The 25,806-nt window shown below is 36.4% G+C and overlaps 1 protein-coding gene across 2 annotated transcripts in view; it reads left to right on the plus strand.

Annotated features, from left to right (window-relative positions):
* Nucleotides 1–25,806, plus strand: part of IBTK (inhibitor of Bruton tyrosine kinase) — a 102,284-nt gene that overhangs the window by 12,290 nt on the left and 64,188 nt on the right. The window contains exons 3-14 of one of the 2 annotated variants that reach the window (XM_047763349.1): nt 4,232–4,328; nt 5,456–5,580; nt 8,778–8,888; nt 10,910–11,080; nt 12,773–12,890; nt 12,980–13,160; nt 15,208–15,331; nt 17,920–18,097; nt 21,334–21,508; nt 22,890–23,483; nt 24,323–24,409; nt 25,648–25,730. In XM_047763349.1, the coding sequence (XP_047619305.1) occupies nt 4,232–4,328; nt 5,456–5,580; nt 8,778–8,888; nt 10,910–11,080; nt 12,773–12,890; nt 12,980–13,160; nt 15,208–15,331; nt 17,920–18,097; nt 21,334–21,508; nt 22,890–23,483; nt 24,323–24,409; nt 25,648–25,730 (2,044 nt within the window). Of the gene's footprint in view, nt 1–4,231; nt 4,329–5,455; nt 5,581–8,777; nt 8,889–10,909; nt 11,081–12,772; nt 12,891–12,979; nt 13,161–15,207; nt 15,332–17,919; nt 18,098–21,330; nt 21,509–22,889; nt 23,484–24,322; nt 24,410–25,647; nt 25,731–25,806 lie in introns of both variants that reach the window. The other variant, XM_047763340.1, reaches the window with a different exon arrangement.

A 25,806-nucleotide genomic window follows, 5' to 3' on the forward strand; every position in this document is an offset into this window, starting at 1 on the left:
GCAGTTCCTGTCCTCAAGAAACTTGTGGTCAAATTAGGGCATTAGAGCACTATCTTCAATGTCTTAATTTTTGGTAGCTATTTTGACTTAAAAAAAAAGTTTACCTAGTGGTTTTTATGTAGTAACATTTACTGATCAAAATTATTTTCAACATGTATTAATGGCAAAATATCCTTTTTGCAACTAAACTATCCAGGTCTATTACTTACTGAGTCATCTTGGACAAGTTACTAAATCTTAAACCTCAGTTTTATCTGTAAAAAGAGAATAATAGTAGCACTTTCCTTATTTCCTTTTCCCCTGGGAGTTTCTGTGGGAAAAAAAACTTGTCTTAAGTTTATTAATAGTACTGTTAATTCCTTTTATATCTAAAACCTTTGGGCATCTGTTTAATTCCCTTGTAATCTCTTTTATAGGGAAAGTTAGGTTAGTAAGAATTAAAGCATCTATCAGCTCTGCCTTTACCCTTTCCCACCAATTTCTGCTGGAAAATTGGATGACTGCCAATTCTTTCAAGGGTGGGTGTGTCCTTGAGTTTTCTCCTGTCCTAGGATTGCCATTCAGGTCTTGGGATTTGTGGCTTCAGTTTGAAATAGGGTCTGGTCTGAAGTTGGGAACTTCCTCCTTTTCAGTTTCATTTCCCTTTAGAAATCCCCAGTCATCATCACTGCTGTAGCTCAGAAAAGCCAGGTTATGCCTTGGGCCACCTTTGCCCTTGGCTTGACTTATCATCAGAGACCTTCTGATCAATGGTAGACTTCTGACATGGACATATTCTATTGATAAAATATTCCTGCAAAAACCTCTTTCATCCATTTAGTATCCACATTTTGTTGTAATGTAACTGTATTTGTTTAGCACAAACTTCTTTCCTTTGGCCTTTTAACATTTCTTTAATCTGAAGGGCTGCAGTGATGGGGTGTTTATGTCAGTTCCACTTCTGGGGACAGCTGAAACACTTAAGGTGTTATAGATTGGCAGGAAGAGCCATACAGAAAAACACATTTTAAATGAATTACATTTGATAAATAGTTTATAGATATGAAATTTTAAATTTCAGTGCCAAAATAAATTGTACAATAAATGGACACCCATGCTATCAATTCCCAGTTGCCAGTGATGAAAAAACCTCAGCAGAAACTTGTCCACCAAAAGCCACAGTAGAAACAGCATTCCTATGCAGTTTTTCATTGCCTCCTTGATTCCATGACAGGATGCATGTTTATGTTTGTAGGGTACTGATAAAGCTGTTAACACTGTACTATTGTTCCTTAATATTGTTTGTCTACTTACATTACTTATCTGGAAGAACTTGCTTTAATTTTCCCCACTGGTAAATAGAAGAACTGAATCATAAGATTGTGTGGATTAAATGATATACTATTTGTAAAATATTTGGAATGAAAATTTTTTTGAGGAGTTCCCATCGCGGCTCAGTGTTTAACGAGTCCGACTAGGAACTACGAGGTTTCAGGTTCGATCCCTGGCCTCGCTCAATGGGTTAAGGATCTGGCATTGCCGTGAAACTGTGGTGTAGGTCACAGACATGGCTTGGATCCTGCGTTGCTGTGGCTCTGGTGTAGGCTGGCGGCTGCAGCTCCAATTCTACCCCTAGCCTGGGAATCTCCATATGCTGTGGCTTTGGCCCTAGAAAAGACAAAAAAAGAAAAAAAGAAAAATTTTTTGAGTGCCTGATGGCAGTGATCCAAGTGCTAGGGATATTGTAATGAACAAGACAGAATTTTTTTCTTGTTTGTTTTTTGTTATAGTTAGATGCTGTTTAATAAACTAATGAATTTACCTACTATTTTGGGGATTTGTAAAGGGTTGATCTTTACTTTTTTGGCTGTGCCCATGGTGTATGGAAGTTCCTGGGCCAGGGATTAAACCCATGCCACGGCAGCAACCTGAGCCACTGTAGTGACAATGCTGGATCCTTAATCTGCTGCACCATAAAGGAACTCCTAGTTGATCTTTTAAATGGAATAAACTACACACTGGTCCTACTATCTTTAAAGATGAACATATTAGAAACTGTTTGGGCAAAAAAAAGTCCCTAGTCCTTTATACAGTTAGGGCTACAGTTAGGGCTACTTAGTATGTAGTCTTACTAGGGTTCAGTTGGTATGGTTCAGGACTATATATAAATTTTATAAAACTGTTAAACTCTCCAGGAATCTAAGCTTCTGGGATCCTATTCATTAGATTCATAGCTTGGAACGCTCTACCCTAAAGTCTGCCTTTCTTACTCTTATAAAGGCTAAGCTCGTTTCAGTTCTTCCCACATGGGCTTGTTAATAGTATCTAATTTGTAATAGTATCTAATTTGAAAGTAGTAGGCAACATAAAATTGTTAAGGTCTTAGATCACTTCTGAATTTTGTTAGCTCACTGACTTGAGAATTTTTTGTTCATTGATGATCTTGTGAAATCAAGTATTATTAACCATCTGGAACACAATGAAGTTAGAATTGATTTCAGTTTATTAAAATCCATTGTTATAGGGTAAGAGGAGATTTTGTTTCTTAGGTAACCCCAAACAGTATTCCAGCATGTTAGGGTTTAAAAACTTCATGGTTTACCTTGGCCCATAACTACCCAGGTAAACTGTGTGTAGAAAAGCAGTTGATGACTCAAACCAGTTAAAATAGAAATCAAAATAATTGTTGAATGCCTTATTAAACTATCAGAAAATATTAAAAGTTATTCTTTAAAAGGTCTATGTTTTATATTTAAAAAACGAATGAAGTAACAGTAATATGAACATTGCTCTTTGTCTCCCCCCCATTATATTTTAAAAGACAGTAAGAATGGTGAAGGGATAAATAAGTAGGACAGAAAATGTTCTATTTCATGTTTGAATTTGAATTGTGGAGATGTAAAACAACAAATTACTTTAAATTCTTCTTTTTGGTTGCACCTGTGGCATGTAAAAGTTTCTGGGCTAGGGATGGAACCTGAGCCACAGCAGTAACCCAGGCCACAGAAGTGACAATGCTGAGTCCTTAACTGCTAGGCCACCAGCAAACTCCCTGAATTCATCCTTAAAACATGTATAAACATGCATTCGCAGATTTTTTTTTAGATGCAATTTAACTAAGTTATGAGACTGCTATAAAATTTTAAGTAGAAAAACATAAAAATACCTAATACACAAGTGGGAAAGAATGTAATTATCTTAATGTCAATAACAAGGATAATAGAATTCAAGGCAAAAAGAGATGGAGCATAGGTGATCATCGTATTTATATATAGTAAATACTATTATGCATAGTAAATACTAATATAAATATTGTTCGCTATTTCATAGAAGTGTTTATAGCCCTTAATTGGACGTGGAGTTTTGCTCTTTAAATACAGGAAAAAAAGTGTGTGTGTGCATACACAGAGACACAGAGCCAGAGCTACAGCCTTCAAGGCAACTAGCCCTGCCTTACCGTGGAACTTTCAATATCTAGTTCATTTTGATTATAAATGGTTATTGATTTTATTTCTTCACGTTTTCTGGTTTTTCCTTATTGCACCAAGAATTGGATATTCAATTTCTTTTAGTTTTTTTCTGTGTGAGAAAAAATATGTATGAGCATAGGTGATAATTGTTATTAAATGCTTATTTTTTAATGTATTTATGGGCTCGATCACCTGGTCTTTTTTTTGGCTGATCCATGGTATATGGAGCTCCTGGGCCAGAGAGCGGTTCAAGCTGGAGTTGCGACTTAAGTCCACAGTTGAAGCAATGCCGAATCTGTAACCCCCTGTGCTAGGCTAGGGATCAAACCCAAGTCCCTGCCACTACAGCGATACCATTGATTCCATTGTGCTGCAGGGGAAACGCTTGAGGTTTTGTGTTTGTGTGTCTTTTTTTTTTTTTTTTTGGTCTTTTGTCTTTTTAGGGCCCCACTTGGGGCATATGGAAGTTCCCAGACTAGGGGTTGAATTAGAGCTGTAGCTGCCGCCCTACACCACAGCCACAGCAATGTGGGATCCGAGCTGGGTCTGCGACCTACACCACAGCTCATGGCAACGCTGGATCCTTAACCTACTGAGTGAGGCCAGGGATCGAACCGCAACCTCATGGTTACTACTCGGGTTCATTAACCACTGAGCCACGATGGGAACTCCATGCCTGAGTTTTTAATATGAGTGAATTACTGGTTGTAGGTAACTGATAAATATATATGTATACATATCTCTCTCTGTATACACACCTATATTTTTTCCTTTTTTTTTAGCATGGTGTTAGTCTTTATATTCAAGATAAAGAAGGCTTGTCAGCTCTGGATCTTTTAATGAAGGATAGACCAACTCATGTAGTATTCAAAAATACTGGTAAGGAAATTCCACAAATATATTCTGTTAAGGTCCAGCCTAGAAAATTTTAGTGAAATTTTATTGTTATTAAAATATGTGAGAAAATTGATTTGTGTGTGGATATCTACAAAGACTTTTATTCTTGTATATGTTGGTTGATAATTTTAGTTTTCTTTTAGAAGACTTTGATTTATTTTACACTTTTCAATTTCAGTGTACATTTATGTCTATAAGTGTAAAAACACAGCCTAAAAAGGAAAGGCAGTTAGAATTGTAACTACAATAGAAAAAATCATTAATGTGCACGGAGAAAGCAACATCAGCATTTGATGTAGAGGGAAAAAGGAAGTGATTCTTTTACCCACTGTCTTCTAGTTGCACTCATCTCTCCATTTTTTCTTGCCCTGTGAGCTTTGGAAATTGAAATCGGCAGAAAAGGAGATGAGATTTAAATGAGAACAGTCTGTAATTTGCATTTAACTAGTAAGCAAGCTAAGTGAAGACACATTCTTCATTTTTACTTCTACCTTGGACACTATATTGCAAGTCACAGTCATATAGAACCGTATAAGCCTTCCAAAATAAAATGAAGATTTGTATCATAATTAGCTGTGATTAGGTTTTATCCCAGTTTAATGGGTATTACCCTAATCACTAATGTGGTTTTACATCTATTAAGAGCAAACTATTAGAAGTTAATGTTTCTGTAGAAATAGTAACTAATATCATGTTTGCCTCATTTAGAACCTTTATATGTGTGTGTATATATTTAACAGTTCACATATTCATGGAAGCTAGAGGTATATGGCAGGTGGCATTTTACTCATTTGTCAGTTAAACTTCAGCTGCTAAAGAAACAAGGGTCAAATGTTAGAATGCTTACATTGAGACAGGCCTGTGCCTAATTCAGATTTTCTGGTTTCTGTTCCTAGAATTATATAGTAATAGATTCATTATTTATTTATTTATTTTTATAGATTCAAAATTTAGAGTGTTGGTAGTATCTTTTTAAATACGGTAGTTAAATTAATTTTTGTAAAGAGTCATGTTTGAGGTAAACTGATTAGTGGAGTATATAATTGAACTACACTGATACTTGTTTTAAAATATAAAAGAGTATATATAAAACCCAATTTTTATTTTAGATCCTACAGATGTCTACACTTGGGGAGATAATACAAATTTCACCCTGGGTCATGGAAGCCAGAATAGCAAACATCACCCGGAGTTGGTGGATCTCTTCTCCAGGAGTGGGGTTTATATCAAGCAGGTATATTGAAGTATATATATGAGTACTTTTAGAGATTAAAAAGAACTTTTGCGTTTGATAGCTCATCTTTTCATTTGGATTTTGTTAACTTTGTTGAAGATATGATAACATATTTGAATGAAGAAACTGATCAGAACTCCTCTAATTCTGTTTTAGATTTTGTTAGATCTAACCATATTTAGACATCTCATAACTATGTGAGATGTTTGTATAAGGAGTGCTTAGAAATTAGAAGGCACTATACAGATTTTAAGAAGATAGAGCTTCTGTTGATTTTCTAGTTTTTGCTTCCTTTTAATTAAATTTCTTCAAATTGTTTCTTAAATGAATTTGTTGTTGAAACTTAGTGTTACTAGTTCGAGGTACGTGGACCTGAGTTATTACATATAAGTAGTTGTAAAATATTACCTGATAATTGTGAAGGGTTGGTCTTGGTCTCATGTCGTTGTTTTGGGTAATATCTTCTACTTCCGTGGATTTTGGTACTTTTGACATACTCATCTTCTCTATAAGGCTGGGTGTGTGTGTCGTGTGTGTATATAATTTATATCTCTAGCCTCTGCATTTCTTCCTCTTCAGCTTCATTTCAGTTATAGTCTGGATATTCTCTCAAAATTTTAAAACCTGACTTTCTGAAGTGCTATTTTTGCAGCTCCTAAACATTCTTTATTTAATTTTATAAGCCATAGATCTTAGTTTCTGAATTTTGAGGAGTATACCTCAGAACATGTCTATTGAGGTCATCATGTGTTTTTTTTTTCCCCTGATATAATTGTTAATATCATCCCTTCTTGGTCCCCCCAATATTTAGGTGGCAAATTATGTGGCCACTATATTTAGGGCACTGCTTTTTATACCAAAAGTTATCACTTAATGTATCACAGCAGTTTAAAAAAATGAAATAGAGTTAAATTCTACAGAATATTAAAATTTGAGAGGCCAAGAGCAGGAGCCCAAATGGGAATGAGGAGTAACTAGAGAAGTAGAAAGAGTGGTGTCACGCGAGCTAGGATTCTGGTCGGCCATCTCCATGGACTGGAAGGGAATGTAGGATACTGAAAAGACTTGGGATGGCCAAGAGCTGCAAGCCTGGTGTCACAGTCTCTAATGAACATGAGGGAAGCTGTTAGAGCAGGGCTGGCTGCTGGAGAAAGACCTCACGTGGTTCATATCCTTTGGTGGACATTGCTAATAAATGAGGGCTTATTCTTGCTTTCTTGTGTGTTCTCTCTCTTCCTCCGTCCCTCTTCCTCCTCCTCTCTGTTTTAAGTTGAACTTGAACAGGTCCTCAGCGTCTATCCATCAGCAGCCACTGATGACTGATCAGAGTTGGGGCACTTAGAAAGATACCTGTTTTCCTTTTCTAACTTAGTACATGATATAGTCATATTTCATGAGCTGAGATTTTTTTAAAAGCAGAGATTTTTACTCAAAAGTGGAGGAATAATGTTAGCTTTAGAAAATAGGCTGATTGTACCTTCTGATTACAAGGTACATGTGCTATAGGAGAATTGAGCATATTCCATTGGTAGGGTTAAGGAAGAATCAGTATACCCAAAGAGAAAGGTACATTTCGGTTAAGGTAAGGAAGTGAGAGTACTTTGTGGAGAAATTCACAGTATAAAGGATTTTACTTACTGCAAAACAAGGGCTGGAATAAAAGCACTATGGATGGATTGGAAAGGAAGGAAAGCAGTGTAAATTTTAGTTAGAAAAAAGAAAGCAAGTGTATGGGAATATTTACTGAACAACTCTTCTATAGCGAGAGTGCTCCATTAGTCACTGAAAAGGGGCTGATTCTATAGTATGGTTCCAAATTAATTAAGTGCCATGGGACAGATATTATTATGCATAATATACTCCTAAGAATTAACATGAAAAGCATGATGAGTACTTCCTTTAAAAAATTCAGAGGTTTTGGAGCTCCGTTGTGGTTCAGTGGGTTAAGGATCTAGCATTGTCCCTGCAGTGGCTCAGTTTGCAGCTGTGGTCCCTGGTCCAGAACTTCCACATGCTGTTAGTGCAGCCAAAAAAAAAAAAAATCAGAGATTTTAAAGTTGGAGATCTTAAACTCTGGCATTGATTGTTTAATAGAAGTCAGAAATTAATAGAATGGCATTCTGATATTGAATATAGACTTGAACAAAATGTATTATTTCTGATTTCATAAAATAATTTTTCCATTACAGATTTTAACTTTGTATTACAAATACGAATACAACTTTGGGTTTTAATTTTAGACTTTTCAGATATTTATGGTACAGCTAAATAAGATAATGACTTTTTGTATTATGGTAGGCACATGTATTTAGAGAATTTGCCAAGTGGTTTAAGGATATATATAAATAGAACTTGCGGTTCAGCCTATCACTTTCTTTTTTTTTAATTTTTAAAAATTATTTCGACTGCACACAAGGCATATGCAAGTTCCTGGGCTAGGGATTTAACCCACGCCCCAGCAGTGACTCAAGCCACAACAGTGACAATGCCAGATCTTTAACCTACTGAGCCATCAGGGAACTCCTCAGCTTATAATTGTCATATTTTCCAAAGAAGCCTGACTTTCTGGAAAATAATTCTAGGATTTCTTAATTTCTTAATCCTTTTTTAATATCTTGAGTTAGAAATATGAATGGATGACATAAGAAATATAAGTGAAAATAATTTTTTAAAATAAGGAAAAAGGATTTTTAAATAATAAGGTAAAATGAGTATACTGATTCACTGACAGAATAGCAAAGTGTGGCCTATGGGTTAGGTATGAAACTACACACATATTCAAAGGTGTTTCTTCTTGCTTTCCGCTGATACACTCAGCCAGCCATTTCAGTACCCTTGCTTTCTGGTGAGAATATGTAACAATGGAAGTGTTCTTCAGAGGATGAGGAGGGGTCTGGGAAGGAAGCAGATAAGACAAGAAGTGGGGAGGAGAGAAAAGCTTGAAAATCAGTATAATGTTATTTAAAGCCACGTCATAATGTTAAAGATAGATTACAAAACCAGAGTTATAAAAAGGATGCACTGATTATCCTCTAGTCCTTGTTTATAGGTGATGGTGTTCTGAAAAAAATCTCTTAAGGCATTTCCACTGTTTTCTATATTTAAGTAATATTCCATTCTTTCTTTTTTTTTTTTTTTTACAAAACAAATGATATTTTATCCCTAGAAGTTTAATAATTTATTTTCTTTTCCTATAGGTGGTGCTTTGTAAATTTCACTCAGTGTTTCTGTCTCAGAAAGGGCAGGTTTATACCTGTGGACATGGTCCTGGAGGACGTTTAGGCCATGGAGATGAGCAGACATGCTTGGTAATTGAATTGTCATTACACATTTTAGGTATCTTCAGTAAAATTTGGTCAACTGGAAGCTTAAAATTTTTTTTAACCAACTATAAGGAGAAAAAAATATATCAATTGATAATAGATTTTATTTTATTTATTTATTTTTTGTCTTTCTGTCTCTTCTAGGGCTGCACCTGCAGCATATGGAAGTTCCCAGGTTAGGGGTCTAATTGGAGCTGTAGCCGCCGGCCTACGCCAGAGCCACAGCAACGCCAGATCCAAGCCATGTCTGTGACCTACACCACAGCTTACGGCAACGCAGGATCCTTAACCCATTGAGCAAGGCCAGGGAGCGAACCTGCAACCTCATGGTTCCTAGTTGGATTCGCTAACCACTGAGCCACGACAAGAACTCCGATTGGTAATAGATTTTAAAAGATCGGTTACTTTTCTGATATATCATGTTCAAATTAAGGATTTAGATATAATGCAGATTTCTAAAGCATCAAAGAAAAATTGTGTATAAGCTTTAAAGTATTTCTATAATTGAAATTAAAAAAGTCAGACTGATTATAAAAACTTTTTCTTGCAGTACAGGTTTTTGTCAATTTTTAACTTCTCATTAAGGTGTTTGTGTTATAAAAATTGAGCTGGTATTTTCATTGTATAATCTCAAAATTGACTCTTAGGGGAGTTCCCATTGTGGCTCAGCAATAATGAACCCGACTACTATCCATGAGGTTGTGGACTAGTATCCCCGCTCTGGCGTTGCTGTGGTTGTGGTGTAGGCTGGCAGCTGTAGCTCTGATTTGACCCCTAGTCTGGAAACTTCCATATACCTTAAAAATTGATTCTTAGGCCACTGACACTTAGTGTTAATTGAAAGAAACCTAGTAATCATTACATTCAAGAAAATACCTTACTAGTTATTTTTTAAGGTAATTTTTTTTTTTTTGGAGGAAACTAGTGGTATATTCATCATTAATTAAGGGGTGCTTTAATTGAGAGAGAGCTATGATAATAACTTCCCATTTTTTGAGGGTATATTATGTTCTAGATATTATTCATGCTTTCCATGCAGTATCATTACCTTGATTTAAGCCTCACAGCAGCCCTGTGAGGTTATAGGCGTTATTATCTTCACTTTATGTACAATGACAATGGTAATAATAACAGCCATTTATCAGTTGCTTACTCTGAGCCAGAGACTGTTGTGTTTCGTCCTTACGTACTCATTTACTCCTTACACTGATCTTATTATCATCTAAAATACTATTATTTTGTGTTCAGATGAAGAAAATGAGGTATAGAGAGGTTAAGACATTTGAGATTCAATAGCTAATGAATGGCAGAATTAAGATTTGAACCCAGGACAGATGACTCTGAAGGAATCTGCTGTTATATGTTTGGTAATTCATGGATGGGATGCATTGATTCTTGCATTTTTATTTATTTCTTCACTATACCAATGAATACTTCAGCTGAAGAGCTCCTTTTATTCATACCAAACTAATTTGCACTTGGTGTATGATTTATATTAAGAACTCAAAAATATTTGTTAAATCACACTTTTTTTTTGTCTTTTTGCCATTTCTTGGGTCGCTCCTGAGGCATATGGAGAATCCCAGGCTAGGGGTCAAATTGGAGCTGTAGCTGCTGGCCTACGCCAGAGCCACAGCAACTCTGGATCCGAGCCGCATCTGCGGCCTACACCACAGCTCACGGCAATGCTGGATCGTTAACCCACTGAGCAAGGCCAGGGATCAAACCCTCAACTTCATGGTTCCTAGTCGTTAACCACTGCGCCACGACGGGAACTCCTAAATCACATTATTTTTATTGAAATGTCTTATTGGAGTTTTAGATTTTACTCATTAAACAATGTCCATTTCATGTTAAACTCATCTTCTTCTTGCTGAACTATAGCATTTGCCTCTGATAGATCCAGCCATGTATCAGTCATGTCATTTGGGATGTGGTATCAGATTCTATTTATATTTCTATATAGATGGTTAATGTAGTGTACTAAAGTTAATTTTATTTTGTAGGTCCCAAGGCTTGTGGAAGGACTGAGTGGTCATAATTGTTCTCAAGTGGCAGCTGCTAAGGACCATACTGTTGTATTAACTGAAGATGGATGTGTTTATACATTTGGTCTAAATATTTTTCATCAGTTAGGAATCATCCCTCCACCTTCCAATTGTAATGTCCCCAGACAGGTAAATATATCTTTTTTAAACAATATGGTGACCATTTGCTATAAAACCTGTATGGACAAAAAGATGGAAGGTATTAAAAGAGCAACTTATTTTACTTATATTCAATGGTATATGTTTCTTCAACGGTATAAACTTTATTTTTCACAGGAGATTTAGCATAGTACAAATTAGTATTTGTTTGGCATGAGAACAAATGCACTTGGGAAATTAGGTGCTTAGATTCAGCTTTTAAGTATTCAGAAGCAGAAGGTGGTCCAGATATTTTGCCTTTGACCCTTAAGTAATTTTAGGCCCTTAAAAATGTGCAAAGTTTATAAATAAAAAATGGGCCGTACAAGTGAGGCACTCAGAAACTTAAGCTTATTGGCTTTATGGTATATCTGTCTCCACACAGAAATCACACTTGGTAAGTTTATGTGAGTGAGCATAAGTCCAAAAGCCACTGTTCTTTGTTCTATTTTCCCCTTTTCATTTGAGCAGCCATGACCTGAAGGTGCCCTTTCATCTCAACTCCAGGGACCTAGTACCCAAGACGAGACTACACAGTGCTTTAAATTAATAGGTTAATAGAATCATCACAAGTGTGTTTTCAACTCATAAAATGTTGCATTTCAGGTGATATATTTCTTCACTGGTTTAATCCTCTGAATTAAATTATTAGTTATATATTTTTATTAATAAGCTTTAAAATCCAGTGCTTTTCCATTCTGGGTAGCTAATGAATCAATAGAAATTACTCCAGAATAACTAGAAGTAGTTTCCAATCCGATTTTTTTAGAAGATCTGTTTTCCCCAACGAACTGTGGAATTTGTAGATATTTAATTAGTTTATAGACTTCTTTAGGAATGTAGGTTTTACTTCCATTTTTATTCTCATTGTGTGGCTACCTTGAGCTCTGGATTTATATGGACATGTTCTTAAGTGGGGGCAGTTTTGCCCCCCAGGTGCCATTTGGCAATGTCTGGAGACACTGTTGTCGTAACTGGGGGCTAGGGGTGGGAGCAGTGCCACTGACACACGTAGTGGGGCAGAGTTTAAGGATATCACTAAACCTCCTGCGATGCACAACACAGTCCCCCACAACCAAGAATCATCTGGTTACTGTTGAGAGACTCTGAATTTGTCAAATTTAAAAGTATCATATTTTCTAATAAGAATGAGGATGCCTATTTTACATATTGCTTGTTAATAGAAGTTTAATGATTTGGTTTTTATTTTATTTTTGCTTTTTAGGGCTGCATGAGCAGTATGTGGAAGTTCCCAGACTAGGGGTTGAATCGGAGCTACAGCTGCCGGCTTACACCACAGCCGCAGTAATGGCATCTGCGACCTACACCACAGATCATGGCAAGGCCAGAGATCGAAGTCACATCTTCATGGATACTGGTTGGGTTCATTACTGCTGAGTCACAATAGGAACTTCCAATGATTTGGTTTTTGTACCATGCCAGCTTTATACATGTTAAAACTGCTGACATCAAGTGGCTGCACCAAAATATCTCATGTTCTGAGAGGAGTTGGGGTCTCAGTGTTTGTGCGGGGATCTTTTAATGATGACTGCCCCTAGCACTTGAGGGGAGAATTAGCAGCAAGGATGCCATGTGTTTCCCACCCTGGTATACTGTTTCTTGCACGATTGTACTAGTTCATAGATACATAAGAAATGAAAGTCTTGTTTGTCTTTTGAATAGATGCAAGCAAAATATCTGAAAGGAAGGACAATCATTGGAGTAGCAGCAGGCAGGTTTCATACAGTGCTGTGGACTAGAGAAGCTGTTTACACTCTGGGACTAAATGGTGGACAACTGGGTAAGAAATCTGTGATGACAATATCAGAAAAATAAATTGGATTCTTAAAACAGATATTTTGTGATTTGTTTATTTGTGTAATTTTTTAGGTCACTTACTGGATCCCAGTGGAGAAAAGTGTGTAACTGCTCCTCGTCAAGTCTCTGCCCTTCATCATAAGGACATCGCTCTGTCTTTGGTTGCTGCTAGTGATGGGGCCACCGTCTGTGTTACCACAAGGGGAGATATTTACCTACTTGCAGACTATCAGTGCAAGAAGTTGGCTTCTAAGTATGTGTATTTCAGCTCTTCCAGCAAATATCTGAGTATCAGCTTTATGCTGTCCTCTGAAATGTCAAATGGAGAAAACTGAATGGTGGGAAAGTCAACAGTTTTGCCTTTGATAATCTTAGTCGTTTGACAAAACATCTAGTGAATATATGTTAAAGTTCTTTGAAGGTTATAAAACAGTATTTCTGAATTATGATAACATATAGTTAAATATTACCTATAAACTTCCTTTTTTATGCTTCAAGTGCACAGAAGTAGATTAATCATAATTCTTGGTTTGTGACACAGTCGTCACTTGTGATGTTTTATATATTATACACTTATTTTATAAAAAGTAGTTACTCATATTCTGTGGACCCTCTACTCAGTCCGAGTTTTAAACCTATCTGATATATTTTTTTATCTTTGTGTAATTAGTTTTATCTGGTAGCATGTTACAGTAACTTGCAATAAATAAGAAGTTGGCTGTCTAATCAAAAATTTAGTTAAAGCAGGGACTTATAAAACTAAGGTTTAATTTCAGAGGGATCTGTCAACTGGAGTTCTCTTTCCTTTGTGCATAAACCATACTAATAATGTATTACCAGTGATGTCATTTTTAATGATTTAGGAAACAATTGTGAAACAAGGGCAGAATCCTATATTTTTTCATACATTTTCAGTCTTTTATATAGTTGATTAATTCATATCTGTTTTGACAGGAATTTTTTTGCTTTTCATAATTATTGTGTCATTTTAAAGTATCCAGCTTTTGTAACAGATGTTCTTTTCAGACAAATCTTTCATTGATTTACAGTTATATTTCATTATAACTGTAGTACTAAATACAAGTAGAGAAATATATCATTGAACAGATAATGTAGCTCAGTTAGTGGAAGCGAGAGTGTGTAGGAATTCTAGAGAGTGACCATCCAACTTTTAAAGCAATCAGGGTTTTACAATGCAGCAGAATGTGCTTTTGCTAATGTAAATGAGATGGTATTTCATAAAGATACCATCCATGCAGTTATCTTATGAGCAGAAGATGTCAACTTCTTTATTTTAGGTTTTAGATTTTGTTTTTACTTAACATTTATAAAACTTGCCCTGATAACATTAAATTACACTTTAAACTTAATGTTTAAAGTTCTATCCAAGTTTTCACTAAGAAAATTCTTTTGTTAACAGCTTGTTACAACATAGTAATTTTGAAAAGAAAAATTTTTTTTTGAAAATGTAGGCAAAATATCCAAAAGGGAGGACAGTCATTGCAGTAGCAGCAGACAGGCTTCATACAGTGCTATGGGCACATCACATGTAGATATATTGACAGGTGCGATGAATTGGCTAGCAGATGAGTTATTAAGTTAGCAATATGAATGGTTTTTATGGTAGCTGTATCTATTTAAGGTTGTCCATATTCAAAATTAAGAATTTATATTTCATTTGGAGGTTTAAATTTTTCTGTTAAAATACAGATATATTTATGAGCTTTTAGCTTTATCAGTTACTTAATATAGAGTGAATGTGTACATGAGCAAGTGGGGTTTTATGTATTTATTTATTTATTTATTGCTTTTTAGGGCCACTCCCGCAGCATATGGAGGTTCTCAGGCTAGGGGTCTAATCAGAGCTACAGCTGCTGGCTTACGCCACAGCCCCAGCAATGCCAGATCCGAGCCACATCTGCAACCTACACCACAGCTCACGGCAACGCCAGATCCTTAACCTACTGAGCGAGGCCAGGGATCAAACCCGCAACCTCATGACCCTGGTTGGATTTGTTTCCACTGTGCCATGATGGGAACTCCAGTTTTAGGTATTTAATGTATCTTTGTAGTAGGGCCTTTTGGGAAGGAAGGATTTTCAATAGAGAGATGTGGCCAAATGGCCGTTGTGTAGGGGAAACTTATAAAAAGGAGGGACTGAGGATGCCGACGTCACATCATCTCACTTCAACTTTCACAGTTACTGCTCTGAGGTATTGTTTGAATAGTAAGTTCTTTAAAGTTGAGCTGGTATACTTTAGAGAACATATTAATCTAGAATTTTTTTCTTTTTTACCCAGACAACTAAACTTGAAAAAGGTTCTTGTATCTGGGGGGCATATGGAATACAAGGTTGATCCTGAACATTTGAAAGAAAATGGGGGTCAAAAAATTTGCATTCTTGCAATGGATGGAGCTGGAAGGGTGAGTATATATTTAGGCAAAGGCATAGTAATTTTTTTTTTTTCTTTTTTAGGGCCACATTGAGGCACATGGAGGTTCCCAGGCTAGGGGTTGAATCGGAGCTGTAGCTGCCAGCCCACAACACAGCCACAGCAATGTGGGATCTGAGCCGTGTCTAAGACTTACACTACAGCTCATGGCAACATGGGATCCTTAACTCACTGAGCAGGGCCAGGGTAGAATCCGCATCTTCGTGGATCCTCGTTGGGTTGCTTACCACTGAGCCACAACGGGAACTCCAAGGCATAGTAATCTTGTTCTCAGTTGGTAACTGTAGAGGATCCGATGATGTAAAAATACATGTTTTATGGATCATAAATGCTGTGATAGACAGTTTCTATTGACTTTTGTTTCCCTCCTTGCTTTTGATGTCCAGTACTAATTAGTTTGGAGCTGGTATTTCACAGAAAGTATCATGACATTTACCTAATCTTGCACTGTACTTGTTAAACTAGTTTAAAATTTCATTTGTTGTGCTTAAAATGGAAGTAAGGGATTTTGATGGGTTATTTAATGTGTACACTGAGTAATGAAAAAATTGAATTGCATAAATTTGAGATATAACTACTCTTTAAAGATAAAGTAAAATGCTAAGCTGGCAATGTTGAAAATTCGATACATAATGGGAAATTTTCTCTCAGATTTGGTTTCTAAACAAATGTGCATATATAAATGCAGAGATTATTACTATCATAAATAAAAGGTAATGTATTTCTAGATCACTAAAGAAAGAATCTTATCTCTTCCAGTAAAGAGGGTTCTAATTTTTATTTCTCTAATAAAATTGTTAACTAAAATATATCATACATTAGAAACACTGAAAAAATTTTATACCATGTCTATAAAAACGCATTACTTTGTGCTTTGTTTATATAAAAAATACAGAAATTATTTTCTTAGGTTTCCTAAGTGCTATAAAAATTGACATTTTAGAGATTGAAAAATTAATTATAAAGCCCTACCTGCTGGTACATTACAGGTATAAACCTACTGGTTGATTATTTTATTAGAGAGAATTATATTTAAGAATTAAATATCTAATTTATATTGAAAGAAGGAAGCAGAGGCATGGACTTAGATTTAAAAAGTTGAATATAAAACCGTTTGACTTCGGGATGTATTTCATTTACATTAATAGAGATTAGCTTATTTATACATGTGGAATTTTCTGTGAAATTAATTACTCCTATAAAAGTGACAACCAAGCTCTGAAGGAATCAAATCAATATAGTCCATTTTTTGTGTACATAGCTTTTGAGTGACCTTGGCAGATACCATTCTGTGCTTTAGATTTCTTAATTATGAGGGGAATGAACTTTTAAAAATCAGCATTATTAATTGTTCAGGTGAAATCATCCTTAAAACACGAGGCTTTGAGCAGATGAAAGGGTTGCTGCTCTGGATAAAGCTGGGTTGGGAGCCCAGCGTCCTGTCTCATTGTTCTCCATCCTGAGCAGCAGTGCCTGAGCTATCACTCTGGAACACTAAGGGAGAACCATGTGGGAGCCATTAAATTTTCTGATGATTTTTCTGTCCCTAAGATTTTGTTTTGGTTGTCTGAGTTATGCAGACATCTGTTTTTTTCCCTCAAGAGCAAAGTTTGGATTTTCATAGGCGATTTTCATTGCTCTTGCAAATAGATGGTACTACAGCAAGTCTGACATCTAAGGTTTAGCACTAAGACCTTTGTTTTTCTTTAGCATTGTAGAATATCTGTTTGCCCCAAATTTTAATACTGAAAATCATTTCTTTTTCTTTCTTTTATTTTCTTTTTTTTTTCTTTTCAGGGCCACCCCTGCAGCATATGGAGGTTCTCAGGCTAAGGGTCTAATCGGAGATATAGCTGCTGGCCTTTACCACAGCCACAGCAATGCCAGATCTGAGCCACGTCTGTGACCTACACCACAGCTCACGGAAACGAAGAATCCTTAGCCCCCAGAGCGAGGCCAGGGATCAAACCTGCAACTTCAGGGTTCCTAGTCAGATTTGTTTATACTGCACTAGGATGGGAACTCCTGAAAAATCACCTCTTAATAGTGTTTTTAAACATTTTATTTATTTATTTATTTATTTTTTAGTCTTTTTGTCTCTTTAGGAGCCGCAACCACAGCATATGGAGGTTCCCAGACTAGGGGTCTAATTGGAGATACAGCTACCGGCCTATAACACAGCCACAGCCACGCCAGATCTGAGCTGGGTCTTCCGCCTACACCATAGCTCACGGCAATTCCAGGTCCTCAACCCACTGAGCGAGGCCAGGGATTGAACCCACAACCTAATGTTTCCTAGTCAGATTGGTTTCCACTGTGCCACAATGGGAACTCCTGAAACATTTTTAATGCTTCATGTTTGCTTGATGTATTTTCTGGAAGACAGTTCTTTAAAACTATCTTGACTTTTATAGTAGTCATATATATGTATGGAAAAATGAACCCTGAAACATATTAATCAGTGTCTTTCTTTTTAGAGGCAGTATCTCCTGATTTCAGCCTTTTGTTGTTCCAATGCTATATTGCTCTCTATTCCAATGTTATTTGGTTTTATTGTAGGTATTTTGTTGGAGATCAGCCAGCAGTTCTCTGAAGCAGTGTCGATGGGCCTATCCACGCCAAGTCTTCATTTCTGATATTGCTTTAAGTAGAAATGAAATTCTTTTTGTCACACGAGATGGAGAGGGATTTAGAGGGAAATGGTTTGAAGAAAAAAGAAAGAGTTCTGAAAAAAAAGGTTAGTTCCTATATGTGAATGGCATTTAAAAGTGAATGTATAATTTTGTTAGTATTTATCATTAGGTTTAATTGACAAGTGTTATTAGGTTTTACCCCATGTCTATTTTGATTTTGTTTTGTACTTGCATGTAAACAAAGGGAATTCATTCCACTTAAATCTGGAGTTTTCAGTCTTATCCATCTTTTTTTTTTGTCTTTTTGCCATTTCTTGGGCTGCTCCTGCGGCATATGGAGGTTCCCACGCTAGGGGTCTAATCGGAGCTGTAGCTGCCAGAGCCACAGCAACACGGGATCCGAGCCACGTCTGCGACCTACACCACAGCTAACGGCAACGCTGGATCGTTAACCCACTGAGCAAGGGCAGGGATCGAACCCACAACCTCATGGTTCCTAGTCGGATTCATTAACCACTGTGCCACGACGGGAACTCCAGTCTTATCCATCTTAATATGCCCTGAACTGGTGGTACATTCCCATGGGCAATGGGGGGCATTATTGCTAATCTTTAGCCATGGCTGTAGGGCAAGGAATTAGAAAGTTAAGGGAGGAGTTCCTGTTGTGGCACAGTGGAAACAAATCTGACTAGGAACCATGAGCTTGTGGGTTTGATCCCTGGCCTCGTTCAGTTAAGGATCTAGTGTTTCCTTGAGCAGTGATGTGGGTCCAAGACTCAGCTTGAATCCTGCATTGTTGTGGCTGTGGTGTGAGCCGGCAGCTGCAACTCTAATTCAACCCCTAGCCTAGGAAACTCCATAATGCTGCTATGCAGCCCTAAGAAAAATTAAAAAAAAAAAAAAAAAGTTAAGGGAAAAAAAAATAAAAAAACTTCCTAGATGGTTTTGAACCAGCTTCCAAGCTCCTTTTTTTTCCCTCTTCCCAGATTGAGAATTGAGTGACTTATGCTATAGGTTTTTTGTTTTTTACATATAAAATTTTACAAGTTTTATAAGGTATATTAGCACTTAGAGGAAAATAAGAAGAATAAGTTTTTTGTGTTCAAGAATTTTTTTTTCTTTTTTTTATGGCTGCTACTGTATAAAAGGTTAGTTCCCAGGCCAAGAATCGAATTGGAGCTGCAGCTGCAGGCCACAGCCACAGCCACAGCAACTCTAGCTCTGAGCCACATCTGCAACCCATGCCATGGCTTGTGGCAATGCTGGATTCTTAACTTGCTGAGCAAGGCCAGGGATTGAACTCATATCCTCACAGAGACAATGTCAGGTCCATTAAGCTACAATGGGAACTCTTCATTGTGAATTTTAGTAAGTACAAGTAGTTTTAATTAAACAGTTGCTGAATAATCGGTGACAAGTATTATTTATTCCTTGAATATAAAGGAGGAGAGCTTTAATTAAGATGCTGCCATTGAAAATAGAAGCTATTCATTATATAGTTCATTTTTAAATATCTGATTTTAAATTTACAAACTTACAGATTATTTACATTGTTTTTTAACTTAGGTTGCCTACTTTTGTCTTTTATCTATAGTTAGCGATCTTTTTTCATCCCAAAAAAATGGAGTTCATTTACCTCTTTGCTTCTCTTTACTCACTCCCACCCTAGCCCGTCACATCACATGGTCTACTGCAAAGAATAAGTTTTCTTATTTGCACTCTTGTTTCTTTTTATCTGTTTGTTTGTTTTAACAGAGTGAGTTTTTTATTTTTTTATTTTTTTGTCTTTTTGCCATTTCTTGGGCCGCTCTCGAGGTATATGGAGGTTCCCAGACTAGGTAGGGGTCGAATCAGAGCTGTAGCCACCGGCCTACACCAGAGCCACAGCAATGCAGATCCGAGCCACGTCTGCAACCTACACCACAGCTCATGGCAACACCAGATCCTTAACCCACTGAGCAAGGCCAGGGATTGAACCCACAACCTCATGGTTCCTAGTCAGGTTCGTTAACCACTGAGCCACGACGGGAACTCCCAGAGTGAGCTTTTAAGATCTGAGTTTAAAAACTCAGTGATGGTTTCCTCACTTCCTGAACATGACCTACAAGGCCTCTACCCTTACCCTTGTCTGTGTCTATGGACTCTGTTGAGCTCTCTTCCCCTCACTTACCACTCTACAGACACACCAACCTTCAGGTTTTTAGTCCAGCTATGATTTTTTCCAGGGACTTTCTTAATTTTTTACATGTCAGCTTAATTTTATACTTCATCAGAGATGTTTTCACCTATTTTCAATCTAAACTTTGTTACCCTGTTTCAGTTTTAATCTCTTTGTGTTTTCATCATGTTCATTCGTTTTGTGGACTCTTAGTTTCCTACATTATCTCTTTTTTTAATTTAAACATTTTTTGTACTGCAGGCAGAATCAGTGCTTTACATGCACATTTCATGTTTTTCTTTCATAGCTTTGATCTGACTTGTAGTAATAAAATCATCTATTTAGTGTCTGTCTCCTCTGCTGGATTGTATATTCCCAGGTGGTATGGGACATGCCTTACTTGTTCATGACTATATCACTAGGGATAGACTGATAAGCACTGTGTCACTGTAGCACGATGTGGTCACTCATATTTGCTGAATACACGAAAGGGAGGGAGAGAAGAAGGAAGGGAGCAAGTAAATAAGCAAACAGACTATATGAAGATGCCATGTTTATGTATTTTTAAAATATATAGACAGTGCTAAGTTTATATGTTTTAAGTTTTTATTTATTTATTTTGTATTTTTAGGGCCACACCCGAGGTATATGGAGTTCCCAGGCTAGGGGTCAAATTGTAGCTGTAGCTGCTGCCCTACGCTGCAGCCACAGCAGCACAGGATCCAAGCTGCGTCCTCCACCTACACCAAAGCTCACGGCAACACCGGATTCTTAACCCACTGAGTGAGGCCAGGGACCTGTGTCCTCATGGATATTAGTCTGGTTTGTTACCGCTGAGCCACAGTGGGAACTCGCAAGTTTTTATATTTTTAATGGAAGCTGACAAATTTTTAAAGGTAGTGTAACACTATATTTGTCTTTTAGACAACTTTGGTTGCATGTGGAGGATAAAATTGTGGGTAATTGAGAACTGACTCACCAAATTTTCCTTTGTAATACAGTGAATAGATAGGGTGTAAACTGTGTTGAAGAAAGAGATGTAGTTCTTCAGAACTTAATACAGACAAAAGATATGTCCTTATTCTCCTTATTGTTTTCCTATTGTATTTACTCCTAAATTATGTCACTGTTTCAGTAAGTAAAGCCTTGATTAATGGAAATTTATTTTTTTCTTTTTAGCAGAGATTTTATCAAACCTTCATAATTCCTCACCAGATATGTCTTGTGTCTCTGATATAAATAGTGTGTATGAAAGAATTCGACTTGAGAAACTTACTTTTGCCCACAGAGCTGTTAGTGTCAGCACAGATCCAAGTGGATGCAACTTCGCAATCTTGCAGTCAGATCCTAAAACAAGGTATACTTGTATATATTAAATTTCTTTTTTAGAGGGAACAGTCAGTGGGTTTTCTTTGTATTCAGTAGCTCCTGGAACAAATTTAAATTGAAGATCTGTTGCCAAGTCTTGTAGAGACTTCAGACATATAATCATGTTACCAGGTTAAATCAGAAGTGAGAGTTCAGTTGTGGTTCAGTGAAAATGAACCTGACTACTATCCATGAGGATGCGGGTTCAATCCCCAGCTTTGCTCAGTTGGTCAAGGATCTGGTGTGGCTGTAACTGTGGCTGTGGCTGGCAGCTATAGGTCTGATTTGACCCCTGTCCTGGGAACTTCCATGTGCTGTGGGTGTGGCTGTAAAAAGCAAAAGAAAAAAAAAGAAATTAAAAGTGGAATTTATTATATTGAAAATGATGAGTGTTCTTTTTAGTTTGGAAACTGATATTTATGGAAAATATTGAAGATTATATATATATGTAACGTTCGTGTCTTTAGTACTTTGTGATCTGTTTGAGGTTCTCAGATTCTGAGAAATAGAACTATTCATTAATGTAATATATAAAAATTGCTGACCCTTGCATACAATGAGAAATGACAAAGAAGAAGTAGTGTAGAGTCATCTGGAGGGCACTGTGAGTCTCAGTGCAAATCTTCCATTACCTCAGGCCAGACAAATATCAAGGGTATTAGTGAAGAGGGGAAAGTTTCTGGAGATATGGTGACCATCCCTTCTGGTTTGTCAGGTCTGTCCCATATTGAGCGCTGAAAGTCTCCTCTCCTGGGAAACCCCTCAGTCCCAGGCAGAACAGGGGGTTGGTCACCCTACGTGGAAGGATGGGTGATATGTATATTGGGAAGGGGAGCATGCATTCTTAAGGTACTGATATTACCGTGTGTGTGTTTATTTTCTTGAGTTTCTAACCTATTCTAGGATCTGGGACCTGAAGTATTTATTTACTAGTTTCTCAGTATGTATTTTTCCCCACTTCTGAAATAAAAAGATAAAAGAAGAAAAGGTTGAGACTGTACTCTCCTCTTTTTGAGTGTTTTTAGTTATACTTTCAATAATTAAGATATTCTATGAAACAATCATTTGAATTTATCTTATAGTGTTTCCTTGTGGAAATAGAAAACACTGCTTTGAAAGGAAACTTAATTTTTGTCGTTTTAGTTTAGGAAAAAAAAACACATACATAAGGGAATAGAAAAAAATTATAGGGTGACATAGTATCTAAGCCTGTATGCAATGTTATATATTGGAAATACCAAATTTAAAATTTTCTAAGTTAAATAAAAAAGAAATTACACTTTAAACGAATTGGGCAGGGACGTTTTCTTTTTTTTTTCTTTTTTTTTTCATTATCTTGAAAGTAAAAATAATTTTTGTTTCACTTCTAGCCTTTATGAAATTCCAACTGTGTCCTCATCATCCCTTTTTGAAGACTTTGGCAAACTGTTGAGGGAAACAGATGAAATGGACAACATCCATGATGTGACATTTCAAGTTGGCAATAGAATCTTCCCTGCACATAAATATATTTTGGCAGTGCGTTCTGACTTTTTCCAGAAACTGTTTCTTTCAGATGGTACTACTTCAGACTTTACAGATGTTTACCAGAAAGATGAAGATTCTGCAGGATGCCATCTCTTTGTGGTAGAGAAGGTTCATCCTGACTTGTTTGAATACCTTCTACAGTTTATATACACAGATACTTGTGACTTTTTAACTCATGGCTTCAAACCAAGAATAAATTTAAACAAAAAACCAGAAGAGTATCAGGGCACTGTGAATTGCCATTTGAATAAAAAAAATTCACATGAAGATAATCAGAAGTCAGCATTTGAAGTTTATAAAAGTAATCAAGCTCATAGTGAGAAGCAGAAAAGTAAATCCAGATCTTCCAAAAAAGTTAAAAGCCTTGGGGAAGATGATCCTGTGAGAATGTTGCAAAATGTTGCAAAGAAATTTGGCTTCAGTAATTTGAGTAGTAGGTATGACTCCTCCTTAATGTCCATTCATGTAACTTATTATTATGTCCTCCTTTTAGTAATTCTCTGCTAGCCCTCTCTCCTCTCTGCTGCTGCTATTGCTTCTGTTCCTAGTCCTGCTTCTCTTCCTCCTTCTGACCTCCACACCCTCCCACATGTCCTCTTCATCTTCCTTCTCCTTTCCTTTCCTTGCCATTTCTCCATTTTATGCTCAAGCTTTCTCTGGGGTTCCCTGGATTAAAATGTTAAAGAATGGGAAAGCTGTTAGTGGGTTTGAACTCTCAGTGATGGACTGGCAGGCAATGTGCTATTCTGAAGTTAGAATGACCTATATATGCCTCTTAGCTCTGCTATGACTACCTAGAGCAAATTTCTTATTTCTTTGAACTTCAGTTTCTCAGTTTATAAAATCAGAGGCATACGATTGACTTAATATTACTGGTAAAGTGCTTACACAGTATTTGTCATCTTATAAGCTAGGTTTTTTTTTTGGAATTTTCTACTTTTAAGGTATTTATGTTGCCTGTGGCAGTATAACCTTAGTTGTGGGGCAGGAGCAAGAGAGAAGAGTGTATGGTGTCTTTAAAAAAAGGTGAAGGGCTTTGTGTCATAGCTTTCATTTGTTTTTTCAGTAATGATGTTTAATATATTTTGAATGTTAAGTAAAATTGAAGGAGAATGTAGGATATTTCTTTGTCACTGAGTAGGGATTTGTGGAGATACTTTTCTAGGTGATACAAATTATGTAATTGTGTTCAATTGTGAGCTAATTTGCTGGATTTCTGTTGTTTGTTTTGGAAGGGGAATATATTCACCAATTAATTTTTATCTATTCTTGATAGGTTAGATGGAGTCAGATTTGAAAATGAAGAAATTAATGTCATTGCCAAGAAAACTGGGAATAAACTAAAACTAAGTCAGAAAAAATGGTAAGTTAGGAAATGAAGATAAACTTTTTGTGTCTAGATTTGGGGACCTAAGTGTGGAAATAGAGCTCTTTTTACTCATATGAAGCAAAATGTATAGATGAATTCCCTTTTATCTTTACTAATATTCTTCATTTCTGGAAATGTTGGAGAGCATTGAGGCAAATGGATAAAATTTTAACTGCTCAGTAAGACATTGATATAGTTCACTTTTTTTCTGATTACTTTTCAATGAAGAAAGGAAATTTTAATTTTTTTCTTCCCTGAATTTTGTCTTTTTTTTTTTTTTTTTTTTTTGTCTTTTTAGGGCTGCATTGGCAGCATATGGAGGTTCCCAGGCCAGGGGTCTAATTGGAGCTGTAGCTGCTGGCCTATACCACAGCTCATGGCAATGCCAGATCCGTAACCCACTGAGCGAGGCCAGGGATCGAACCTACAACCTCATGGTTCCTAGTTGGATTTGTTTCCACTGCACCATGATGGGAACTCCTGAATTTTGTATTTTTTATAAATAGACAGTGATATTAATTCAAAAACCAAATAATTATTTCATTATGAAGATTATTTCCTTTAGTATTTTTTCCATAATAAATAGACTCATCTAAAATATGTTTATTTTAAAATATGTTTATTTTAAAATATGTTTATTTTAAAATATGTTTATTTTAAAATATGTTTATTTTATACTTTGTTAGTGAAAAGTTTTGGAGAAAACAAAGGGAGGAATCTAGCCTGCTTAGCACAAAATAGATTGTACAAATAAGTGAATTCAAGACCTTTGACAACAGGGTCACTGATTATCATATTGCTAACACCTGGCCTATAATAAAAAGGAACATTAGAAGACTTCTAAAAATATTTATCTGTATTTATTCAGTTATCTTTTCAAATATTATCTTTATTGTAAGGCCTTATTTTCCCTAAAGTGGAAGGAAATGAAGTACTTCCTTATATATGTGTACCTTCAAGTTGCCCCTTCTCTGCCATCCTTTTTATTTGTTTGCTTTTTAGCTGCGCCCACAGCATATGGAAGTCTCTGGGTCAGGGATCAAACGCTCACTACAGCAGCGACCTGAGCCACTGCAGTGACAGTGTTGGGTCCTTAGCCTGCTGTGCCACAAGGGAATTCCTCTGCCACCTTTAATTAGGAGAAAATCTAAAGTTAAGACAGATCCTATTTGCTTATTTGCTACTTATGTAATGAAATTGCTCTTGCTTCAATTAAATTTTTTTTTCCCCAGTTCATTTTTATGTGATGTGACCATGAAATCAGTGGATGGAAAGGAATTTCCTTGTCATAAATGTGTTCTTTGTGCTAGACTTGGTAGGTACATTTTTTGTTAGTTGCTGTTTTATTTGTTTTAGTATTTTTTTTCTATTCTTACTGAATTTTTTTCCTT

Source organism: Phacochoerus africanus, chromosome 2 (genome assembly GCF_016906955.1).
Source record: "Phacochoerus africanus isolate WHEZ1 chromosome 2, ROS_Pafr_v1, whole genome shotgun sequence".
NCBI classification, from domain to species: domain Eukaryota; kingdom Metazoa; phylum Chordata; class Mammalia; order Artiodactyla; family Suidae; genus Phacochoerus; species Phacochoerus africanus.